Genomic DNA, 20,451 nt, shown 5'->3' on the forward strand with positions numbered 1-20,451 from the left:
ATCTCAATACATCAGTTAGGAAGTTGAAGCTTGGGTCTTCCAAATGGACAATGACCCCAAGCATACTTCCAAAGTTGTGGCAAAATGGCTTAAGGACAACAAAGTCAAGGTATTGGAGTGGGCATCAGAAAGCCCTGACCTCAATCCTATAGAAAATGTGTGGGCAGAACTGAAAAAGCGTGTGCGAGCAATGATGCCTACAAACCTGACTCATTACACAAGCTCTGTCAGGAATAATTGGCCAAAATTCACCCAACTTATTGTGGGAAGCTTGCTGAAGGCTACCCGAAACGTTTGACCCAAGTTAAACAATTTAAAGGCAATGCTACCAAATACTAATTGAGTGTATGTAAACTTCTGACCCACTGGGAATTTGATGAAAGAAATCAAATCTGAAATAAATCATTCTCTCTACTATTATCTGATATTTCACATTCTTAAAATAAAGTGGCGATCCTAACTGACCTAAGACAGGCAATTTTTACTATTATTAAATGTCAGGAATTGTGAAAAACTGAGTTTAAATGTATTTGGCTAAGGTAAACTTCCGACTTCAACTGTACGTTGTAAACTTTCATTCATAGGCTAGGTTGTAGCCACCCATGATGGGTATAGGGAAATTATGTAGTAGCCTAAACCTATCGATATTACATTGAACTGGGTGAATGGAATGTGAATGAGAGTCATCCAATATGTAGTAATATTTTAAATATTTTAAATGTTTAAAAAAAAAATTTTTTAACAAGGCAAGTCAGTTAAGAACAAATTCTTATTTACAATGACGGCCGTGATTTGCTTTCAGGTCATATGACTAGAGTAGCAGAAACTTGCAACAAGAGACCGAAAGATTTTTCCAAACAGAGACCGAAGGTTTTGCAGCTTAGTGCGAATACAAGACAGACATCATTTTTACAGTCATCTGCAGGCTTACACAGTGCTCTTTGGGTTAAGAAATTCGAGACGCGCAGTTGAGAGAACCGTTACTTTCCATCATTAGTCTATCAGTTGTATAGCCAATTTAGGATTTTTTAAATCGACCTAATCCTAGTTGATTCAAGTTGCAACTATCTACCGAGAGAGTAAAAATGTATCTATAAAGGCAGACTTTGATCGTTTTTCATCATTTGTTTTTATTGAAGCCTCCGGTATTTGCGTAGGTGGGACAGGCATCACCAAAACGGAGCGCACAAAGCCATTGCGCGCAGTACCACGTCATTCTGTCAAACTTATTGGAACTTGTTTTGTTACTTTCTAGCAAGATATACTTAATTTTCTTTCAGATAATATTTAGATAGGTGGGGAGTCGGGGGAGATGATAACAGGGTTTCGACTGAACTTGGCGCCTCTCAAGGAACCGCTGGGATTCATCAAATTTGTAGAATGGGTAAGTAGGCTACACTGTCCAGAATCCGACTGGAGAAAATCTGCAGCTCAACAGTTCTAATAGCCGAGGGATTTTTCACTCTAGTTCGGGGCTGTGGCCTGATAAAATCAAATAGAAAAGACATGTACTGTATATCATGCTTTTTTTTGCATTTCAATCCTATTGCATGTTGGAGCAACCCACACAAGCTTTCATCAGTTATTCATAAACGAATGTGTCACAGTTTTGTTTTATTTGGTCAGTCTCTTTTCTCCTGGTTCTGCAATGACAAAATAATCATAGCCTACAGTATGATTCATTCAACTCTCCATTTCAGCAAAGTCTGTTACAGTAGCGGGCTAGGAGCTGGATCAGTTCGTACTGGCATGGCTTTGAAATGTCCCTGTGCAAAACCCTGTTCCTGCCTTTCAAATGAAAGGCAAGAGGTGTTATACATTAATTCATGTCTCATTAATAATTCACTTAAATGTTACCCAGCATATAGAATTATTATCTTGAAGGGAACATGCAGTTCTGGGGTCAGAAAGCTCTGTGCCCCTGACATAATCTGACACCTAGAAGAAAAATGAAATTACAATTGCACCCAATCAAGCTGACAGGTTTTGCAGAATTTAAAAATCCTTAAGTGCATATTGACGCACCCTACTGATGCAATCTATAATTAAAAAAAATCCTCATCAAAATCTGTTAAACTAGAGCTATCTGGGCTCCGTCTCAATCCGCTGCATCCGCCTATGTCGGCCTTCCCCATCTTCCCCATCTGCGGTGGGCGGTGGCCGAGCTACACCTGTGTTTGTGAGACCATGAGACATTCCGAAAATCGGTCTTCTCACATGTGATGTGTGAACCTCCAAACCCTGTACCAGTTTTAAAAAATGAATGGAATTATGGATGTCATTTTGGGGTTAAATGTGTGTCCAAAAAACACGTATTTCCTGTGCTTTCTTAGGCTGTATCTCCTAGATAAAGGACAGATACTTCAAAACCTTATTCCTTATGATACATTTTTTGACTCTCTGTGTTTGTCATGTGTTATCAATGCGTTTCCATGGGCTATAGTTGTAATGGGCTTAGACTTTTAGAGAGTTAACCAGAACTGAAGTGGTGGGATAGAGTTTTCAGGCCAGGGTCACATTCCTTCCACTTTTGAAACCATGTTGTCCTGAGAATCCATGCTTTTGGAGAGAATTCATTAATCAAGTTTAACCGACTTGCCTGCATAACTCGGTCAAAGGAATCCTGTGTAGCTATGCAGGAGGAAATTTGGTTAACAATTCAGCTGTTCTCTCTGCTGTTCTCTCTCTCTCTCTCTCTCTCCCTCTCCCTCTCTCTCACTGTGCAAATCCTTCAAGATACAGGCTGCAGGCAAGACAGGCAGCAACCAGACAGGCAGCAACACCCCAGTCACCCAAGTCATCTGACCATAGCAGACTGTTGTCTCCGTCTGTGCATTTGCAGTGCTCACTAGATGTTAATTGCTGTGAAATGGCACAAGTTGCTACAATGAGGTAGTCAGCCAACAGGAAGTTGCCACACTGTGAAATGAAAACATCTGGAGAAGGGTGAGAAAGAAGGGCCTCTCTGGAAGCAAAATGGAGGCACAGTCACAAAGTCGGATTAAGTTCCCCCTAGACACTAATAGCCTACATCTAGAGAGAGCGAGAGCATGAAAAGAGGATCAATAACAGATCTTTATGTAGACCGTTAGATCCTTCTTTCTCTTGGCAAGCTTGCTGTTGGGTGTGATGCTGCATGCAGTCTCTTCAATTCTTTCATTCCATTTATCAAAACACAACACCGAGAGCTGGGCAACTACAGTATTTTACAGTATGTCCAATGTAAGCAATGTTTCTCCCTTCTCCCTGCTCAGTTAAAACAGTTTACATGATATCTCTCTCTCTCTCTCTCTCTCTCAATCTCTCTTTCTTTCTCTGTTTTAAACAGCTGACAGCCATCTTTGCGTTTGGGAGCTGTGGGGGGTATTCTGGCAGGAATATCGTGTCACTCTTCTGCAGAGAAGGAAGGAACGAGACACTGAATGCTACTTTTAGCTATCCTTTCAGGTGGGTGTCAGTCAGTTCTCTCTCTCTGTGTGTTACTGTGTTTGATAACCCATACAACTATTAGACCCAACTGCACAAAAAGACCCCTTTTTGAAATATTTGAAATGCCTTGATGTGTTATCAGATATCCTGCTGGAACTGTGAAGGAAGTTGTTGTGTAGATATGATCTGTAGAAGGATGTTCATGGTGGAGGAAACAACTTCACCCCATGGCCTCAACTGATTATTTCCTCCATTAATCTGGATGAGTGTTTTCGTGTGCAGTGTAATGACTGGGGTTTATTCCAGGTGTAGTATGACACAACCAGGAAGTGTACTGTACAGTAAAGATGTTTCAGGTTAAACTAGATGACACAGTGAATACTTTTTAATTGTCAATCAGGAAGATTAGCAGCTGAAATGTTGACAATATATAAGTCTCCATTCTATCCTGTTGTTATTGTAATTCTATATCCCCTGGGTATAAGTACACTGAACACAAATATAAATACAACATGGGGGGAGTATTGGTCCCATGTTTCATGACCTGAAATAAAAGATCCCAGAAATGTTCCATATGCACAAAAATAATATTTCTCTAAAATGTTGTGCACAAATTTGTTTACATCCTTGTTAGTGAGCATTTATCCTTTTCCAAGATAATCCATCCTCCTGACAGGTGTTGCATATCAAGAAGCTGATTAAATATAATGATAATTACACAGGTGCACCTTGTGCCAAGGACAATAAAAGGCCACTCTAAAATGTGCAGTTTTTTCACACAACAAAATGCCACAGATGCCTCAAGTTTTGAGGGAGCGTGCAATTAGTATACTGACTGCAGGAATGTCCACCAGAGCTGTTGCCAGAGAATTGAATGTTCATTTCTCTACCATAAGCCGTCTCCAACTCCAAATTCGTTTTATAGAATTTGGCTGTGCTTCCATCCGGCCTCACAACCGCAGACCACATGTATGGTGTTGTATGGGCGAGCGGTTTGCTGATGTCAACATTGTGAACAGAGAGCCCCATGGTGGCAGTGGGGTTATTGTATGGGCAGGCATAAGCTACGGACAATGAACAAAATTGCATTTTATCGATGGCAATTTGAATGCACAGAGATACCGTGACAAGACCCTGTCACGTTCCTGACCTATTTCTGTTAGTTTGTTGTATGTGTTAGTTGGTCAGGACGTGAGTTTGGGTGGGCATTCTATGTTTTCTGTTTCTATGTTGGTTTAGGGGTTGCCTGGTATGGCTCTTAATTAGAGGCAGGTGTTTGGCGTTCCTCTAATTGAGAGTCATATTTAGGTAGGTTGTTTCACTGTGTTCGTTGTGGGTGGTTGTCTCCTGTGTCAGTGTTTGTCGCACCATACGGGACTGTTCGGTTTGTTTTGTACATCGTCATTTTGTGTAGTCTATTTTCCCTGTTCGTGCGTTCTTCGTGTTTAATGTAAGTTCGTCGTCCAGGTCTGTCTACTCCGTTTGTTGTTTTGTTAGTTATAGTGAAGTTCGTGTTTTTTCCGTCTTGTCTTTAAATAAATTATGTGTTCACAACCCGCTGCGCCTTGGTTCCATAACTACTCCTCCTTTTCGGTTGAAGAGGAGGAGGACCACCGTTACAGAACCACCCACCAATCCAGAATCAAGCAGCGGTGTAATCGGAGGAAGGGACAGCGCAAGAAGGAGGAATGGACTTGGGACGATGTTTTGGACGGTAAAGGTTGCTACACATGGGAGGAGATCCTGGCTGGAAGGGATCGCCTCCCATGGGAACAGCTGGAGGCACTGAGGAGAGCAGAGGCAATCGGAGAAGGGAACCGGAGTTATGAGGGGACCGTCTAGCACGGAAGCCCGAAAAGCCCGTGAGTACCACCCAAAAATTTCTTGGGGGGGGGGGGGGGGGGGGGCTAAGAGGTAGTGGGCCAAGGGCAGGTAGGAGACCTGCGCCCACTTACCAGGCTAACCGTGGAGAGCGGGAGTACGGGCAGACACCGTGTTACGCAGTAGAGCGCACGGTGTCCCCTGTACGTGTGCATAGCCCAGTGCGGGTTATTCCACCTCCCCGCACTGGTAGGGCTAGATTGGGCATTGAGCCAAATGTCATGAAGCCGGCCCTACATATCTGGCCACCAGTACGTCTCCTTGGGCCGGCTTACATGGCACCAGCCTTACGCATGGTGTCCCCGGCTCGCCTACATAGCCCGGTGCGGGTTATTCCACCTCCCCGCATTGGTCGGGCGACGGGGAGCATTCAACCAGGTAAGGTTGGGCAGGCTCGGTGCTCAAGGGAGCCAGTACGCCTGCAAGGTCCGGTATTTCCGGCGCTACCTCCCCGCCCCAGCCCAGTACCACCAGTGCCTACACCACGCACCAGGCTTCCAGTGCGTTTCCAGAGCCCTGTTCCTCCTCCACGCACTCTCTCTATGGTGCGTGTCTCCAGTCCAGTGCCTCCAGTTCCGGCACCACGCACTGAGCTACCTGTGCGTCTCCAGAGCCCTGTACACACTGTTCCTTCTCCCCGTACTCGTCCTGATGTGCGTGCACTCAGCCCGGTGCCACCAGTGCCGGTACCACGCACCAGACAAATAGTACGTTTTGAGAGTCCAGTGTGCCCTGTCCCTGCTCCCCGCACTAGGCTTGAAGTGCGTGTAGTCAGTCCGGTGCCTCCAGTTCCGGCACCACGCACCAGGCCTACAGTGCGTCTCAGCCGGCCAGAGTCTGCCGTCTGCCCAACGGCGCATGAACTGCCCGTCTGCCATGAGCCTGCAAAGCTGCCTGTCTGCCATGAGCCTACAGAGCCTTCCGCCAGACAGGAGCAGCCAAAGCCTTCCGCCAGACAGGAGCAGTCTGAGCCATCCGTCTCCGCAGCGCCATCTGAGCCATCCGTCTCCCCAGCGCCGTCTGGGCCATCCGTCTCCCCAGCGCCGTCTGAGCCATCCGTCTCCCCAGCGCCGTCTGAGCCATCCGTCTCCCCAGCGCCGTCTGAGCCATCCGTCTCCCCAGCGCCGTCTGAGCCATCCGTCTGTCCCGAGCCGTCAGAGCCGATAGTCAGTCAGGAGCCGCTAGAGCCAGTCGTCAGTCAGGATCTGCCAGAGCCGCCAACCAGACGGGATCTGCCAGAGCCGCCAACCAGACGGGATCTGCCAGCGCCGCCAACCAGACGGGATCTGCCAGAGCCGCCAACCAGACGGGATCTGCCAGAGCCGCCAACCAGACAGGATCTGCCAGAGCCGTCAGTGAGCCATGAGCGTCCAGAGCCGTCAGCCAGCCATGAGCGTCCAGAGCCGTCAGCCAGCCATGAGCGTCCAGAGCCGTCAGCCAGCCATGAGCGTCCAGTGCCGTCAGCCAGCCATGAGCGTCCAGAGCCGTCAGCCAGCCATGAGCGTCCAGAGTCGTCAGCCAGTAATGAGCTGTCCCTCAGCCCAGAGCGGCTATTTATCCAGAACTGCCCCTCAGTCCAGAGCTGTCTCTCTGTCCGGAGCTGCCTTTCAGTCCGGAGTTGCCCCTCTATCCTAAGCTACCTCTCTATCCTGAGCTACCTCTCTATCCTGAGCTATCCCTCTGTCCTGAGCTATCCCTCTGTCCTGAGCTATCCCTCTGTCCTGAGCTATCCCTCTATCCCGGTGCTGCCCCTTGTGTTGATGTTACCCAAAAGATTAAGTGGGGGTAATATGAGGGTGGTCATTTGTAGGGGGAGAGGTAAGCTGGGATTGACTATGGTGGGGTGGGGACCTCGCCCTGAGCCTGAGCCACCACCGTGGTCAGATGCCCATCCAGACCCTCCCCTAGACTTTGTGCTGGTGCGCCCGGAGTTCGCACCTTATGGGGGGGGTTATGTCACGTTCCTGACCTATTTCTGTTAGTTTGTTGTATGTGTTAGTTGGTCAGGACGTGAGTTTGGGTGGGCATTCTATGTTTTCTGTTTCTATGTTGGTTTAGGGGTTGCCTGGTATGGCTCTTAATTAGAGGCAGGTGTTTGGCGTTCCTCTAATTGAGAGTCATATTTAGGTAGGTTGTTTCACTGTGTTCGTTGTGGGTGGTTGTCTCCTGTGTCAGTGTTTGTCGCACCATACGGGACTGTTCGGTTTGTTTTGTACATCGTCATTTTGTGTAGTCTATTTTCCCTGTTCGTGCGTTCTTCGTGTTTAATGTAAGTTCGTCGTCCAGGTCTGTCTACTCCGTTTGTTGTTTTGTTAGTTATAGTGAAGTTCGTGTTTTTTCCGTCTTGTCTTTAAATAAATTATGTGTTCACAACCCGCTGCGCCTTGGTTCCATAACTACTCCTCCTTTTCGGTTGAAGAGGAGGAGGACCACCGTTACAGACCCTGAGGCCCATTGTCATGCCATTCATCCGCCGCCATCACCCCATGTCGCAAGCATCTGTACACAAGCTGAAAATGTCCCAGTTCTTCCATGGCCTGCATACTCACCAGACATGTCACCCATTGAGCATGTTTGGGATGCTCTGAATCGAAGTGTACGACAGCGCGTTCCAGTTTCCGCCAATATCCAGCAACTTCGCTGGATATTGGGACAACATTCCATAATCAACAGCCTGCAAAGGAGATGTGTTGCGCTGCATGAGGCAAATGGTAGTCACACTGACTGGTTTTCTGATCCACGCTCCTACCTTTTTTCAAATGTATCTGTAACCAACAGATGTATATCTGTATTCTCAGTCATGTGAAATCCATAGATTAGGGCCTAATGAATTGACTTAAATTGACTGATTTCCTTATGAACTGTAACTCAGTAAAATCTTTGAAATTGCTGCATGTTGCGTTTATATTTTTGTTCAGTATATTTAGTGTGACACTGATCTCTTACAGAAATACTCTGGATAACTCTGCTATATCACGTATAGATGTACACTGAAGTGTAAAGCTGTTTTGTGTCCCCAGGTTAAACCTGGTTGCTCTAGTGGAGGGCAACACCACTCTGTGTAACCACTCTGTGCCCGTCACCCACCTGGTGGGAGACTCCGCCTCCTCGGCCCAGTTCTTTGTGGGCGTGGCCATCATCTGCTTCCTGTACTCTATAGTGGCGTTGCTCGTCTACCTGGGCTACATGCACGTGTACAAGAACTCTGACTTCGGCCCTATGTTTGTGAGTACTGGGAAAGTAAAGGGACAAAACCTAGATTGAGATTCTCGTATGTGACTTGAAATTAATATGATTTGATTTTGATTGATGTTATTTATTTAAGTGTCATACGCCTACTGTTGCCCAGCCCACATGGGCATACAAGACACTACTAAACAGAGTACCATTTTCCTTGTACTCAAAACAAAAGAATATTTCACAAATTATACGCATACAATAATCATGGCAAGTACAGCTACCATCTCGCCACACTACACAAACAGCACATTTCTCCTTCTCCTCTAGGCATTGTGAACAAACTTTGCAATCTCACATCCTGTCTGAAACAAAATGTAAGCCTTTGCTTGTCCCGTAACCAGAATACTTCACGGTTATAACCAAAAATGTTACCAAAAAAAAAGAATGTCTCAGATCATCAACACAACATGGATTTTGTTTTAGATTTCCCCAAGATCACACATTAGGCAAGTTCTCTTTTCTTCAGGCAATCTGTTAGATCTACCCACCTCTATAGCCAGAGGGAGGGTGCTGGATCTGACTTGAGCACAGACTGTCCTTTGGCTTTCTGTTAGGTTCAGGTAGACATAGCGTTCAAGGGTGTAGTTCTCTTTGATGAGAGTTTACGTTCTAAGCAGGGGTTGGAACAAAAATTATTTCCCCAATCGTTTCGTTCTGAACAGAACCATATTTTTTTTTCATTCCGTTCCACTGTTCCAACCAGCAAAAGAAAGTTCTGTACCGGTTTGAACACCCCAAAAAGTTAGGGTTTGTATCGTTTTTTCCCATTCCTTTTTAAACCTCTGAAATATATATTTTTTAGATTTCGCTTGACATTAAATTACTTCACCAGTGGATAGAGCAGCTTGCTATGGAGCAGGCAAGCTACAATATGTACATGCATTGGACAGACAAGTGTAGTGTAGGGTGTGATATGCGACTGAAATTTTGCACGTGAGAAGAGCGCTGGCCATAAAGTTATGACATGTATAATCTGAATTAGGCCCACAGAATTATACTTAGGACTGACATCTATGAAGGGACTTTGAACTTCAGAGAGTTGGCTTAACTAACTTTGGACCAGAGCTAGCTAATGTTGGACTAGAGCTAGCCCTTGATCATGACTCTCAGCTCCATTACATTACACATAATGCCGACTAGAGTTCGAGAGCTAGACAACAAGTTTGTGTAGCAGAGTGGCACAAGAACAGATCTTACCTTTTATTGTTGTTAATAAATCCAATGTGAAACGTGATAACTATAGTATCCTTAACTAGCATTGAAAATTAAAAATCTCTCTCCCTAATTTCTGAAACACGCGTGGGACGTCAGAAACACACACACACGCGAGCGCACACGCAAAGATTTTCAGCTGGCAGGCAGGCAGAAACTGAATTTCTCAGTGGCAGAGTGAGGGCTTTGCATGAGGGCTTTGCATAGGCACTTTATGTTTTTTGTGGAACTGAAAAAAATGCCCAGAACATTATTAACTGGTTCCCATGCTTTTAAAATAAGTTCTGTTCTGGAACAGTATTAGAGGACTTTCGTTCTCGGTTCTGGTTCTGTTCCTTGAAAAATGTCATTCTTTTACCATTTTGTGTTCTGTTCCTTGAACAGGTTCCAACCCCTGGTTCTAAGTTTAGGTTTAAACCAAATATCAGCGGTCCATTTTTCCTAGTGTGTCAGAAAACGCTTGTCCTTGATTTGGTTGATTCGACATGGTAATTTGTTCCTGAATATATACTGCTAATCTGTTTTGAATAGCTGAAGTCTCCCATTGACAGCAATGAAATGTGTCTGTATGTCCTGACTTCTGTTTTTTTTTTTAAATGTCTGATGTATGTAAACTCAGCAAAAAAAGAAATGTCCCTTTTTCAGGACCCTGTCTTTCAAACAATTCGTAAAAATCCAAATAACTTCACAGATCTTCATTGTAAAGGGTTTAAACACTGTTTACCATGCTTGTTCAATGAACCATAAACAATTAATGAACATGCACCTGTAGAAAGGTTGTTAAGACACTAACAGCTTACAGACGGTAGGCAATTAAGGTCACTGTTATGAAAAGTTAGGACACTTAAGAGAACTTTCTACTGACACTGAAAACCCCCAAAAGAAAGATGCCCAGGGTCCCTGCTCATCTGTGTGAATGTGCCTTAGGCATGCTGCAAGGAGACATGAGGACTGCAGATGTGGCCAGGGCAATAAATTGCAATGTCCGTACTGTGAGACGCCTAAGACAGCGCTACAGGGAGACAGGAAGGACATCTGATCGCCCTCGCAGTGGCAGACCACGTGTAACAACACCTTGTCACGAACCGGCTCAAAGCCCGTAACAAAAGGGAGACAACGTGGAGAAAAGGAGTAACAAAATATATATTTATTAACTAAAGTAACTAAGTATAATATACAATGGTGTGTGTAATCAGTAATCAGTAGTGTAAGTGAGTGTTTTGCATGCATGAATGTGATAACGCAGGGTGTTGAAAGATGCTAAAACAAACAACCAAAAAAACACCAAGAAACACAAACAAATCTATCAAGGTGTCTGCCTGGAGAGAGTCTCCTCCATGAATGGGGAAGTGGTGTATTTATCCTGGGAGACACCGGGCCCAGGTGTCTCCCATGTAGCTGACGACCCTCCCAACTCCGCCCACCGACATCCTAATAAGGAAACAAGAACAAAGAGAGAATACGGCAGACAGAGTGGGAGGGTCGTCACATTCCCCCCCATAAAACCGGGGACCAACAAGGACCCCGGAACAACATACCAGCCTCTGCGTCCCAAATTGATGAGGGGTTACGTGTGCACACTTCACATTTGCCCCAGCCAACCTCCTCCTCCCCAGACCTCAGCAACCTTTGTGCACGGGAAGCAATATTTAAGAGAGAAGACTACCCAGACCTCAGCAACCTTAGTGCATAGGAAGCAACATTTAAGAGGAAAGACTCCCCAGACCTCAGCAACCTTAATGCATAGGAAGCAACTTTTAAGAGGAAAGAAGAATACAAGACCAGGAGGGAACAGACAGGAAAGACAGAACCAGACAATACAACCATTCAAGAACAGGGCACACGAGATCACATCAACTACAAACTCCAACGAAAAGAACAAGGTCCTTCATTTTTTAACTCCCAACGATTCATAGCCACTTCCCAACGTAACAGACTACTCATTTCAATCTACCCTGCAATATACAATCGTCAGGACCAGGCACATCTTCCTCCTCATGCACAGATCTAGCATGACAAAAACCCAAGGAAACACCGGTATCAGCCAAACGAACAGGTTTACCATCCTCTGTAGACTCCCACTGTTCATTCTCAGAGGAACGTACATAATAGGGTTTTAACAAGTTCACATGGCACAGCTGGTGTGCTTTTCTCCGTTCTGGAGTGGCAACTAGATAATTTTGCTCAGTGTACTGGCGCATCACTGTATATGGACCTTGAAACTTGGCTTGAAAAGGAGAACCAACAATTGGCAGCAGAGCAAGAACCTGGTCACCCGGACTATAGTGAAGCTCAGTTCGGCGATCAAATATGCCCTTCATCCTCTCCTGTAAAGATGATAACTTCTCTTTAACCATTTCACCAGCGGCGTACAGGCGTCGCCGGAAATCACAAACATACGATAACAGGGACTGAGGAGGCTCGGGAGACTTCCAGTCATCCTGGAGAACAGATAGATGTCCAAACACAAGGTCATTTGGACTGAAACCCGTGCTCTCCTGTGAAACCTCCCTAGTGGCTAACAGTAACCAAGGCAACCCCTCCTCCCAATCATTATCCATCTCAGTACAATAAGCTCTCAACAAAGACTTAAGTGTTTGATGGAAACGTTCCAGTGCTCCTTGACTTTGCGCGTGATAGGCGCTAGACAAATTGTGTTTAATATGGAGCTGTTGGAGAACCTGACCAAACAGATTAGAGGTGAAATTAGATCCTTGATCACTCTGAATGACCGTAGTTTCTCTCAATGTTTGGAATACCTGAGTCAAAGCTTTTAACACAGACTTAGTCGTGATAGAGCGGAGAGGATAGGCAGCAGGAAACCTAGTGGTCTGACATCACAGTGAACAGGTAACTACTACCCTTTTTAGAACGAGGCAGAGGACCCACACAGTCAATAATCAGATACTCAAAAGGCTGGCTGAGTACAGGAATAGGAAACAATGGTACCGGCTTAATAGCTTGATTAGGTTTACCAGTTAATTGACAGGTGTGACAAGTTCTGATAAAATCAGAAACATCCCTTTTTAATCTAGGCCAAAAGAAATGTCTTAATATGCGATTGTAGGTTTTCCTCACCCCCATATGTCCAGCAACGTCATTGTGAGAAGTTTCCAACACCAGCTTACGAAGCTTAATTGGTACAACAACCTGACTAATTGCCTCCCCCAGAAAGCAACTACCATGAGACACCCACTTTCTCATCAGGACATCCTCTTGGAGAAAATAGCCATGGGCGACATCTCCCAACTGTTCCACAGGCACAATTTGGTCAATCAAACTCTTCTAATGTGGAGTCATCCCGTTGCGCATTGATTAGATCTGAGCGGGTTACAGATAACGGGATGACAGGGAAAACAGTGACATACTTCTTTGTATTATCATTAGTCGGCGCAGTAACCAGTTCGCCACGGCTCATAGAACGTGTCACTGCACACGCAGAGAACACCTCTGGGAAACTCTGTACACTCATCAGGAATCCCAACAAATGACGGCTTAGTGGAAACCACTAGAGATGGAAACACGACAGGCCATACACGATCACCAGCCAAGTTATTCCCAAGGATAATGTCGATACCCTCAATAGGCAACGAAGGACGCACCCCCACAACAACTTCACCCTTCACCCTTCACCAGCCCACAATCCAACATCAGTTTATGCAACGGAACTGACAGAGTGTTCAAACCTAGTCCCCTAATTAGAACACTATTCCCTGAATCAGTCTCGGCAGAAAAGGGTAACAGACTCCAACACAAATGATTCAGAGGCTCCTGTGTCTCTCAGGATCTTAACTGGCACTAGGTCCGTACTTCCTAACATAGACACAAAACCTTCCGTAATGAAAGGTAAATAGTCTGGATCAATATGTACTTTCACATGCTCCTGTACCTGAGGCAATGAGTCATGAGTGAACTGATGTAGAACAGGCGCAGCTAACGCGGTAGGCTTAGATTTAGCATAAGCACCCTTTGATCTGAGAAGTGGACATTCGTTTTTCCAATGACCTGAACCTCGACAGTAGTGACACTCTTGTCCAAAGTCAGCTTTTCCACGGGAGTCAGGCTCAACCCTAGTTGAATTGAACTCTGCCCGTGAACAAAAGTGTCTCGGTGAGCGAAGCCCAAATCTATCCAAACGCCCCCACTCATTCTGAATACGGGGCTCTGCAAAGACACTTTTGTGAGTCAACACATACTCATCCGCCAAAACCGCAGCTTCAGCGACATTCTTTACTTTTCGTTCGTTAATATAAGTGGCAATACGATCAGAGATTGTGTCCTTAAATTGCTCTAACATAATCAGATCACACAGCCCTTGGAGAGTCACAACTTCAGAGGCGGAACACCATCGATTAAACTGTACAGATAATTGTCGCGCAAACTCAACATGTGTCTGTTTATCATCCTTTTTTAAAGTTCTAAATCGTTGGCGGTAAGCCTCGGGGACCAATTCATAAATTTGTAACACAGCCGTTTTAACCTTATCATAACTGGCACTGTCGTGTACACTAAGAGCTGAATATGCTTCCTGCGCTTTACCAGTCAGCACACACTGCAACATTAAGGTACGGTCAGAATCAGGCCAACTCCTAGCGTCAGCAACACGCTCAAACAACGAAAAGAATGTCTCAGGGTCCTTTTCATTAAACTGAGGCAATAACCGTAAGTTCCCAGCAATATCAACTGTGTCCGGGGCACGACCAAAAGAGGAACGACCCCTAGGTAAATCTGGGTCACCTTCCCAGAACAAACTCTCCCCTGAGATCTTTCCTTCCCTAACCAACTCTATCCGTTCTTGTTGCAACTTGATTTTAGCATGCTCCATATCTAATTCCTTTTCATACTTTACACGATCATACTCTAGCTTCTCACGATCATACTCTAGCTTCTCACGATCATGCTGCCGATCATACTCTAGCTTCTCACGATCATGCTGCCGATCATACTCTAGCTTCTCACGATCATGCTGCCGATCATACTCTAGCTTCTCACGATCATGCTGCTGCTGTAACAGAAGTAGTTCTTTCTGCTGTTCAAAAAGAAGACTACTAGGACTAACCGATGGAATGGCCATTGTAACGTTACGGGGAGATAACTCCTCAGCAGAGGCTGGCCCAGTGGTAACTTCAAGAATACCACTCTCCATCAGATTGGCCTTCAATATCAACCTAATAGAATTCTTTAGACGTTTATCACTAATTTCAACCTTGTAGTATTCGTCGATTTTCAACAGCTGTTCTTTAGTACCGAATTCTAACAATTCCTCTGATGGAAAGCGAATGAACTCAAATAACAAAAGACGCCATAGTTACAAAAAAAAAAATTCTCACTCTTCCCCTCTGCTGAGCACACCAGACCACAACCCCAAGAAATGACAATCACCCTGAGTACCACAGAAGAGATGATACAGAGCTTCCCCAAAACCTACATTAACTCAACCCTAGTCTTCGTGCGGATTTGCGGTGGGTATTTACGCACTGTAGCCCGCTGGCAAGGAAATAAACCCCCCAGCATCCTGGCAGATTCCACCAAGCCACGGATGTGCCTCCGAGACAACTGCTCAGTCCACAGACACCACACAAAAATAACAAACATTAACCATGCCCAACATATTCTAAAAAGGAAACACGTCGCTAAACCTATCAGGGGTAAAAGGCTATAGCGGCAGGTAGCAAGTTCCACTACCCTACCCAAATCTCCCACTGAGGTACACAGCCGATTACTCACCTCAGACCGATGTCCCAACAGAAAGTAGAACAAGGGTTTCCAGGCTGGGCAGGGCCCTGGAAACTAACCAATGTACTCTCTCCAACGCAGCACACAAACCAAACAACAAAGGCAACCAATACTGGGCCTATCAAACTCAAACAAAAATATACAAACCAAACGCGTACCTCCACTTTCTCCCAAACCAATAAGTTCAATTATCCCGGACGAGCCCCCACTTGTCACGAACCGGCTCAAAGCCCGTAACAAAAGGGAGACAACGTGGAGAAAAGGAGTAACAAAATATATATTTATTAACTAAAGTAACTAAGTATAATATACAATGGTGTGTGTAATCAGTAGTGTAAGTGAGTGTTTTGCATGCATGCATGTGATAATGCAGGGTGTTGAAAGATGCTAAAACAAACAACCAAAACACCACCAAGAAACACAAACAAATCTATCAAGGTGTCTGCCTGGAGAGAGTCTCCTCCATGAATGGGGAAGTGGTGTATTTATCCTGGGAGACACCGGGCCCAGGTGTTTCCCATGTAGCTGACGACCCTCCCAACTCCGCCCACCGACATCCTAATAAGGAAACAAGAACAAAGAGAGAATACGGCAGACAGAGTGGGAGGGTCGTCACAACCTGCACAGGTTCGGTACATGCGAACATCACACCTGCGGGACAGGTACAGGATGGCAACAACAACTGCCCGAGTTACACCAGGAACGCACAAAACCTCCATCAGTGCTCAGACTGTCCGCAATAGGCTGTGAGAGGCTGGACTGAGGGCTTGTAGGCCTGTTGTAAGGCAGGTCCTCCCCAGACACCTCCCCAGGTCTGGGGCGGTGTGTCACAGCATCATCGGACTGGGCTTGGTGTCATTGCAGGCGGTCTCAACACTGTGCGTTACAGGGAAGACATCCTCCTCCCTCATGTGGTACCCTTCCTGCAGGCTCATCCTGACATGACCCTCCAGCATGACAATGCCACCAGCCATACTGCTCATTCTGTGCGTGATTTCCTGCAAGACAGGAATGTCAGTGTTCTGCTATGGCCAGCGAAGAGCCCAGATCTCAATCCCATTGAGCACGCCTGGGACCTGTTGGATCTGAGGGTGAGGGCTTGGGACATTTCCCCCCAGAAATTTCCAGGAACTTGCAGGTGCCTTGGTGTAAGAGTGGGGTAACATCTCACAGCAAGAACTGGCAAATTTGGTGCAGTCCATGAGGAGGAGATGCACTGCAGTACTTAATGCAGCTTGTGGCCACACCAGATACTGACTGTTACTTTTGATTTTGATCCCCTCTTTGTTCAGAGACACATTATTCCATGTCTGTTAGTCACATGTCTGTGGAACTTCAGTTTATGTCTCAGTTGTTGAATCTTGTTACGTTCATACAAATATTTACACGTTAAGTTTGCTGAAAATAAACGCAGTTGACAGTAAGAGGACGTTTCTTTTTTTGCTGAGTTTATATTGCCTGTTTGCATAAAATGTTTTAATTGTAATATGTTCACCTGCCCAGGGAGAAGGAAGAAGAAGGAAGGAAAGGAAATGAAGGAAATGCAGAGGGAAATGTACTATAAGTTCAATCTTGTGCAACACATCATTTCTCAGTGTTCTGAGATGTATGTTTTTGCTGTATGTCATCCCCGCCTAAAAAACACATGAAATAAATAGGCCTGTTTTAAGCCAATTTCTTGAGTTATTCACGCACATCTTCCAGTAGGATGTGAAAAATTTATTCGGCGTGGTCCTACAACTGTTTATTCTGTCTTGATGACTCCTCTGGTCATTGTCACGCCATGCAAGACATCACAAACAGATCAGGGATCAGGCTACAATTGAATGTGCTTCCTTATCCATTTGAAACCGTGTTGAAGCAAAGTGGTTCCAACGGGGACAAAGTAAGTGATGATGACTTCGGTTCCCTCTTCCCTCTCTCCCCCCAGGATTTTGGTCTGACGGCAGCGATTGCCTTCCTGTGGCTAGTGTGTTCCTCAGCATGGGCCAAGGGGCTGCAGAACGTGAAGGATGCCACCGGGACAGCGGGCATCACCTCCACACTGGCACTCTGCAAGGAGAGCGACGTGGCCTGCGAGGTCACTGACTTCGCCAACATGCGCACCCTCAATGTCTCGGTGGTGAGTAACTCAACCGTTTTTTTCTAATCTTCTTATAGATGATACTTGTTAGTCAGAATGTATCAAGTACACATTCACTTGAATTACGTGATACTTACATAGACAAAAAAGAGATGAAATGTAACATTTTCCTTTAGTTTTTCTGCACATCCAACAGAAATACTGTGTTTGCCATGCTCACTTCTGTTTGACCACATGGTCTCACTGTGACCAAAGCAATCTCTGCCTATCTCCTCTAGGTGTTTGGGTACCTGAATCTGATCGTGTGGGCTGGCAACGCCTGGATTGTGTACAAGGAGACCCGCTGCCACTCTCAGAAGTACACTGCCCAGCACGGGGCCGGGGCCGGGCGTGGACAACAAGTCCCTGCTGCTATCTAATACTCTACTCCACTTCCAATGCCCAAAATAGCCCCTACACACCCTAAGTACTCCTGTAGATCTGAGAGGATTGGATAGACACACTCGACGTTTTATGGTAATAGGCAGCTTCATCTTGCCTGCTGATTGTCTGAGTGGAAACAGCCATATTTTTACTGTGCCTTATTTATCAATATCTATGCTTTGTCAAATATATCTGTGCCTTCAATACCTGTACCAATATTGGGCCATGCCTTTCTGTGCCTTAGCATGCTGATGCTTTCTCTCCTCGTGCCTTCTCTAACTTCTAAACCGGTGCCTTCTCTTACCAGTAAAGCTCACAAACCCCTGGTACGTTCTCCTAAGCTGTGGTACAGACTCATTGACAGCATTTGTGCACTTTGACCTGCAACTACATTGTCTTTGTTCTGGGCATTTCTAGCAAACCCTAACCTGGGATGATTCAGATTCTTAAACAATGTGTCCTTTCACCTCATGGCCTAGAAGGAATCCTGATCTGTCCTCACTTGCCTCTTTTTGCCAAGTGTGGCAGTCATGCTTTTGTCCCTCTCCTTGCCCCAACCTGGGCTCAAACCAGGGACACTCTGAACACTTCAACAACTGCCTCCCACGAAGCATCATTATCCATCATTTTTTTTATTATGTTCTTTAGTCCGCCATGTTTTTTGTACTTTGTATTATGTTGTTTGTTGAACCACAGCCACTAAGAAATGGTGCACTGTCTGTGCATGTGCTGGCTTTATGTTTTGAAATCCCCTGTTTTTTTTATGATTGCTTAATCAATTATTATTTCCTGTCATTACCTTTGCATTTCTGATCTATTTTCTGTTATTACCTTTGATCTAATAAAAGTGTAGTAACTTGAAGTGCCTGCGTATGGAAGGCCAACGCTGAGTGTGTGTGTGTTTGTAATGTCTGGTATACTGGTTATGCCTCTGTCTTCCTCTTGTAATCACCAGACCAACTTGAGCTTGATGGAGGATTTTTATGTATCGGCCCTGTTGTGGAGAGAGACGGAGCTGTCCTTTCCACAACATGCAAATTATGAATGTCTTCTTTCTTTTTGAATAAAACCCAATGCATTTCCTACATTCTGTGTTTCCTTTTTTTTTGTATAGAAGTAGAATGGTCTCTCTCTCTATGGTAATATTTACTTCATTTACAAGCCATACTGGGGAGGTTGCAGGAGATTTCTGACCCAAAGACTCCTGAAGAGATAATGCAGCTTTTGTTTTATGGTCTGTCCTGTGACCTCACTGTTTACTGTTTGTCTGGAGAACAAACAGGATATCATCTGGTGAAGCTGCTCCAGTGTATCTGAGCTGATCACTGACATCTTTGATGCATCATTCCTCTCTTCCTTAAAGTGCTCATCTGACATGACTGGATCATTTAAATCTATGTGATCATTGCTTAGACCTACCAGACTGTCTTTGAGGGCGACAATTACTTCACGGAAGGATGAAATGATGCAATATTATAGTAGCCTATTGGAACATGGCTCAAGTTTTCCTCCCAGTGATGTCCTGCAGCTAGAGAACCACTGTTACATGCTCAGTCATGTGGTCTGTGGTAGTCCACACTGACACGTGCAGAAGGCATGGAGCCCTATTGGCTTTGTTTCCTGTTCCACGCCAGCCGACTATCACTGATCTATAACTAATGTTATAACACAGTCTGTAAATATAACACAGGTTTTACCACTCATCCACACATTTTTTTCCCATTCATTTCTCCAACAATCAATTGTTGAATGTTGTATGGGTACTGACTGTATGGATATTTCCACAAACATCGACATCGCCATACCAATGAGCCAATGTCGTAGGCTGTTTGTCTGTCCATCATTTCGTGGAGACGCTATTTCCAATTCCAACCACAAGAGGTCAATGCTGAGTCATATTTTGTTGTTGCTCCATGGCGCTGAAGAGCTCTTGTAACAATGTATATGATTCCTATGGCAAATTTGTGATCAGCAAAAGTGATATTTTATATAATAATGTGTATGGGCAGCAAAGGGTATTTTCTTTGTGTAGTGCAAAAGTATCCAATATTCTTGTCTGTAGTAAAAGTATTATTGACCGACTAGGATATTGCTGCTTCATAACGACTGCACATGTTGTTGTACTGTATTATACTGTAATATTGCTCATATATTGGTCAAGTGTGCTGTACTTTGGCTATTGCCAGCCTAAAATCTCCCACTGTTACTGAATCATTAACTAAAACATATTGAATATGTAAGACATCGGAATATATTTCAGCAAATAAACAATGGGTGAAATGCAATTTGAGAAAAAACAACACACGTGTCATTTATGTATCAGAAAAACAAACGTTTGAACTTATGAACTTCAGAAGCGCACACACCCCTTTGCAACCTTTCAACTCCTTACCGCCAGAGGCCGAGCGAAGACGGAACATTACGAAAATGACGTCAGGTTGCTCCGC

General features: G+C 45.0%; 1 protein-coding gene across 1 annotated transcript; it reads left to right on the plus strand.

Moving 5' to 3' along the window:
• The first annotated feature begins 845 nt into the window (after positions 1-845).
• On the plus strand, positions 846-19,091 carry LOC129838603 (synaptophysin-like protein 1). Its single transcript, XM_055905685.1, has 5 exons — positions 846-1,384; positions 3,329-3,447; positions 8,331-8,535; positions 17,429-17,620; positions 17,860-19,091. Exons 1-5 carry the CDS (start codon positions 1,313-1,315, stop codon positions 17,998-18,000), a joined length of 729 nt encoding a protein of 242 aa, XP_055761660.1. The 5' UTR covers positions 846-1,312; the 3' UTR covers positions 18,001-19,091.
• Positions 19,092-20,451: the final 1,360 nt, after the last annotated feature.

The sequence above is a fragment of the Salvelinus fontinalis genome, chromosome 39, assembly GCF_029448725.1.
Source record: "Salvelinus fontinalis isolate EN_2023a chromosome 39, ASM2944872v1, whole genome shotgun sequence".
Lineage (NCBI taxonomy): Eukaryota > Metazoa > Chordata > Actinopteri > Salmoniformes > Salmonidae > Salvelinus > Salvelinus fontinalis.

Bases quoted from the DNA above. Each gene is read 5' to 3' on its own strand.
- LOC129838603 (XM_055905685.1), top strand. From the start codon at position 1,313: ATGATAACAGGGTTTCGACTGAACTTGGCGCCTCTCAAGGAACCGCTG. The intron at 3,448-8,330 runs GTGGGTGTCAGT...TTGTGTCCCCAG, and splicing joins ACTTTTAGCTATCCTTTCAG to GTTAAACCTGGTTGCTCTAG. The intron at 8,536-17,428 runs GTGAGTACTGGG...CTCTCCCCCCAG, and splicing joins CTGACTTCGGCCCTATGTTT to GATTTTGGTCTGACGGCAGC.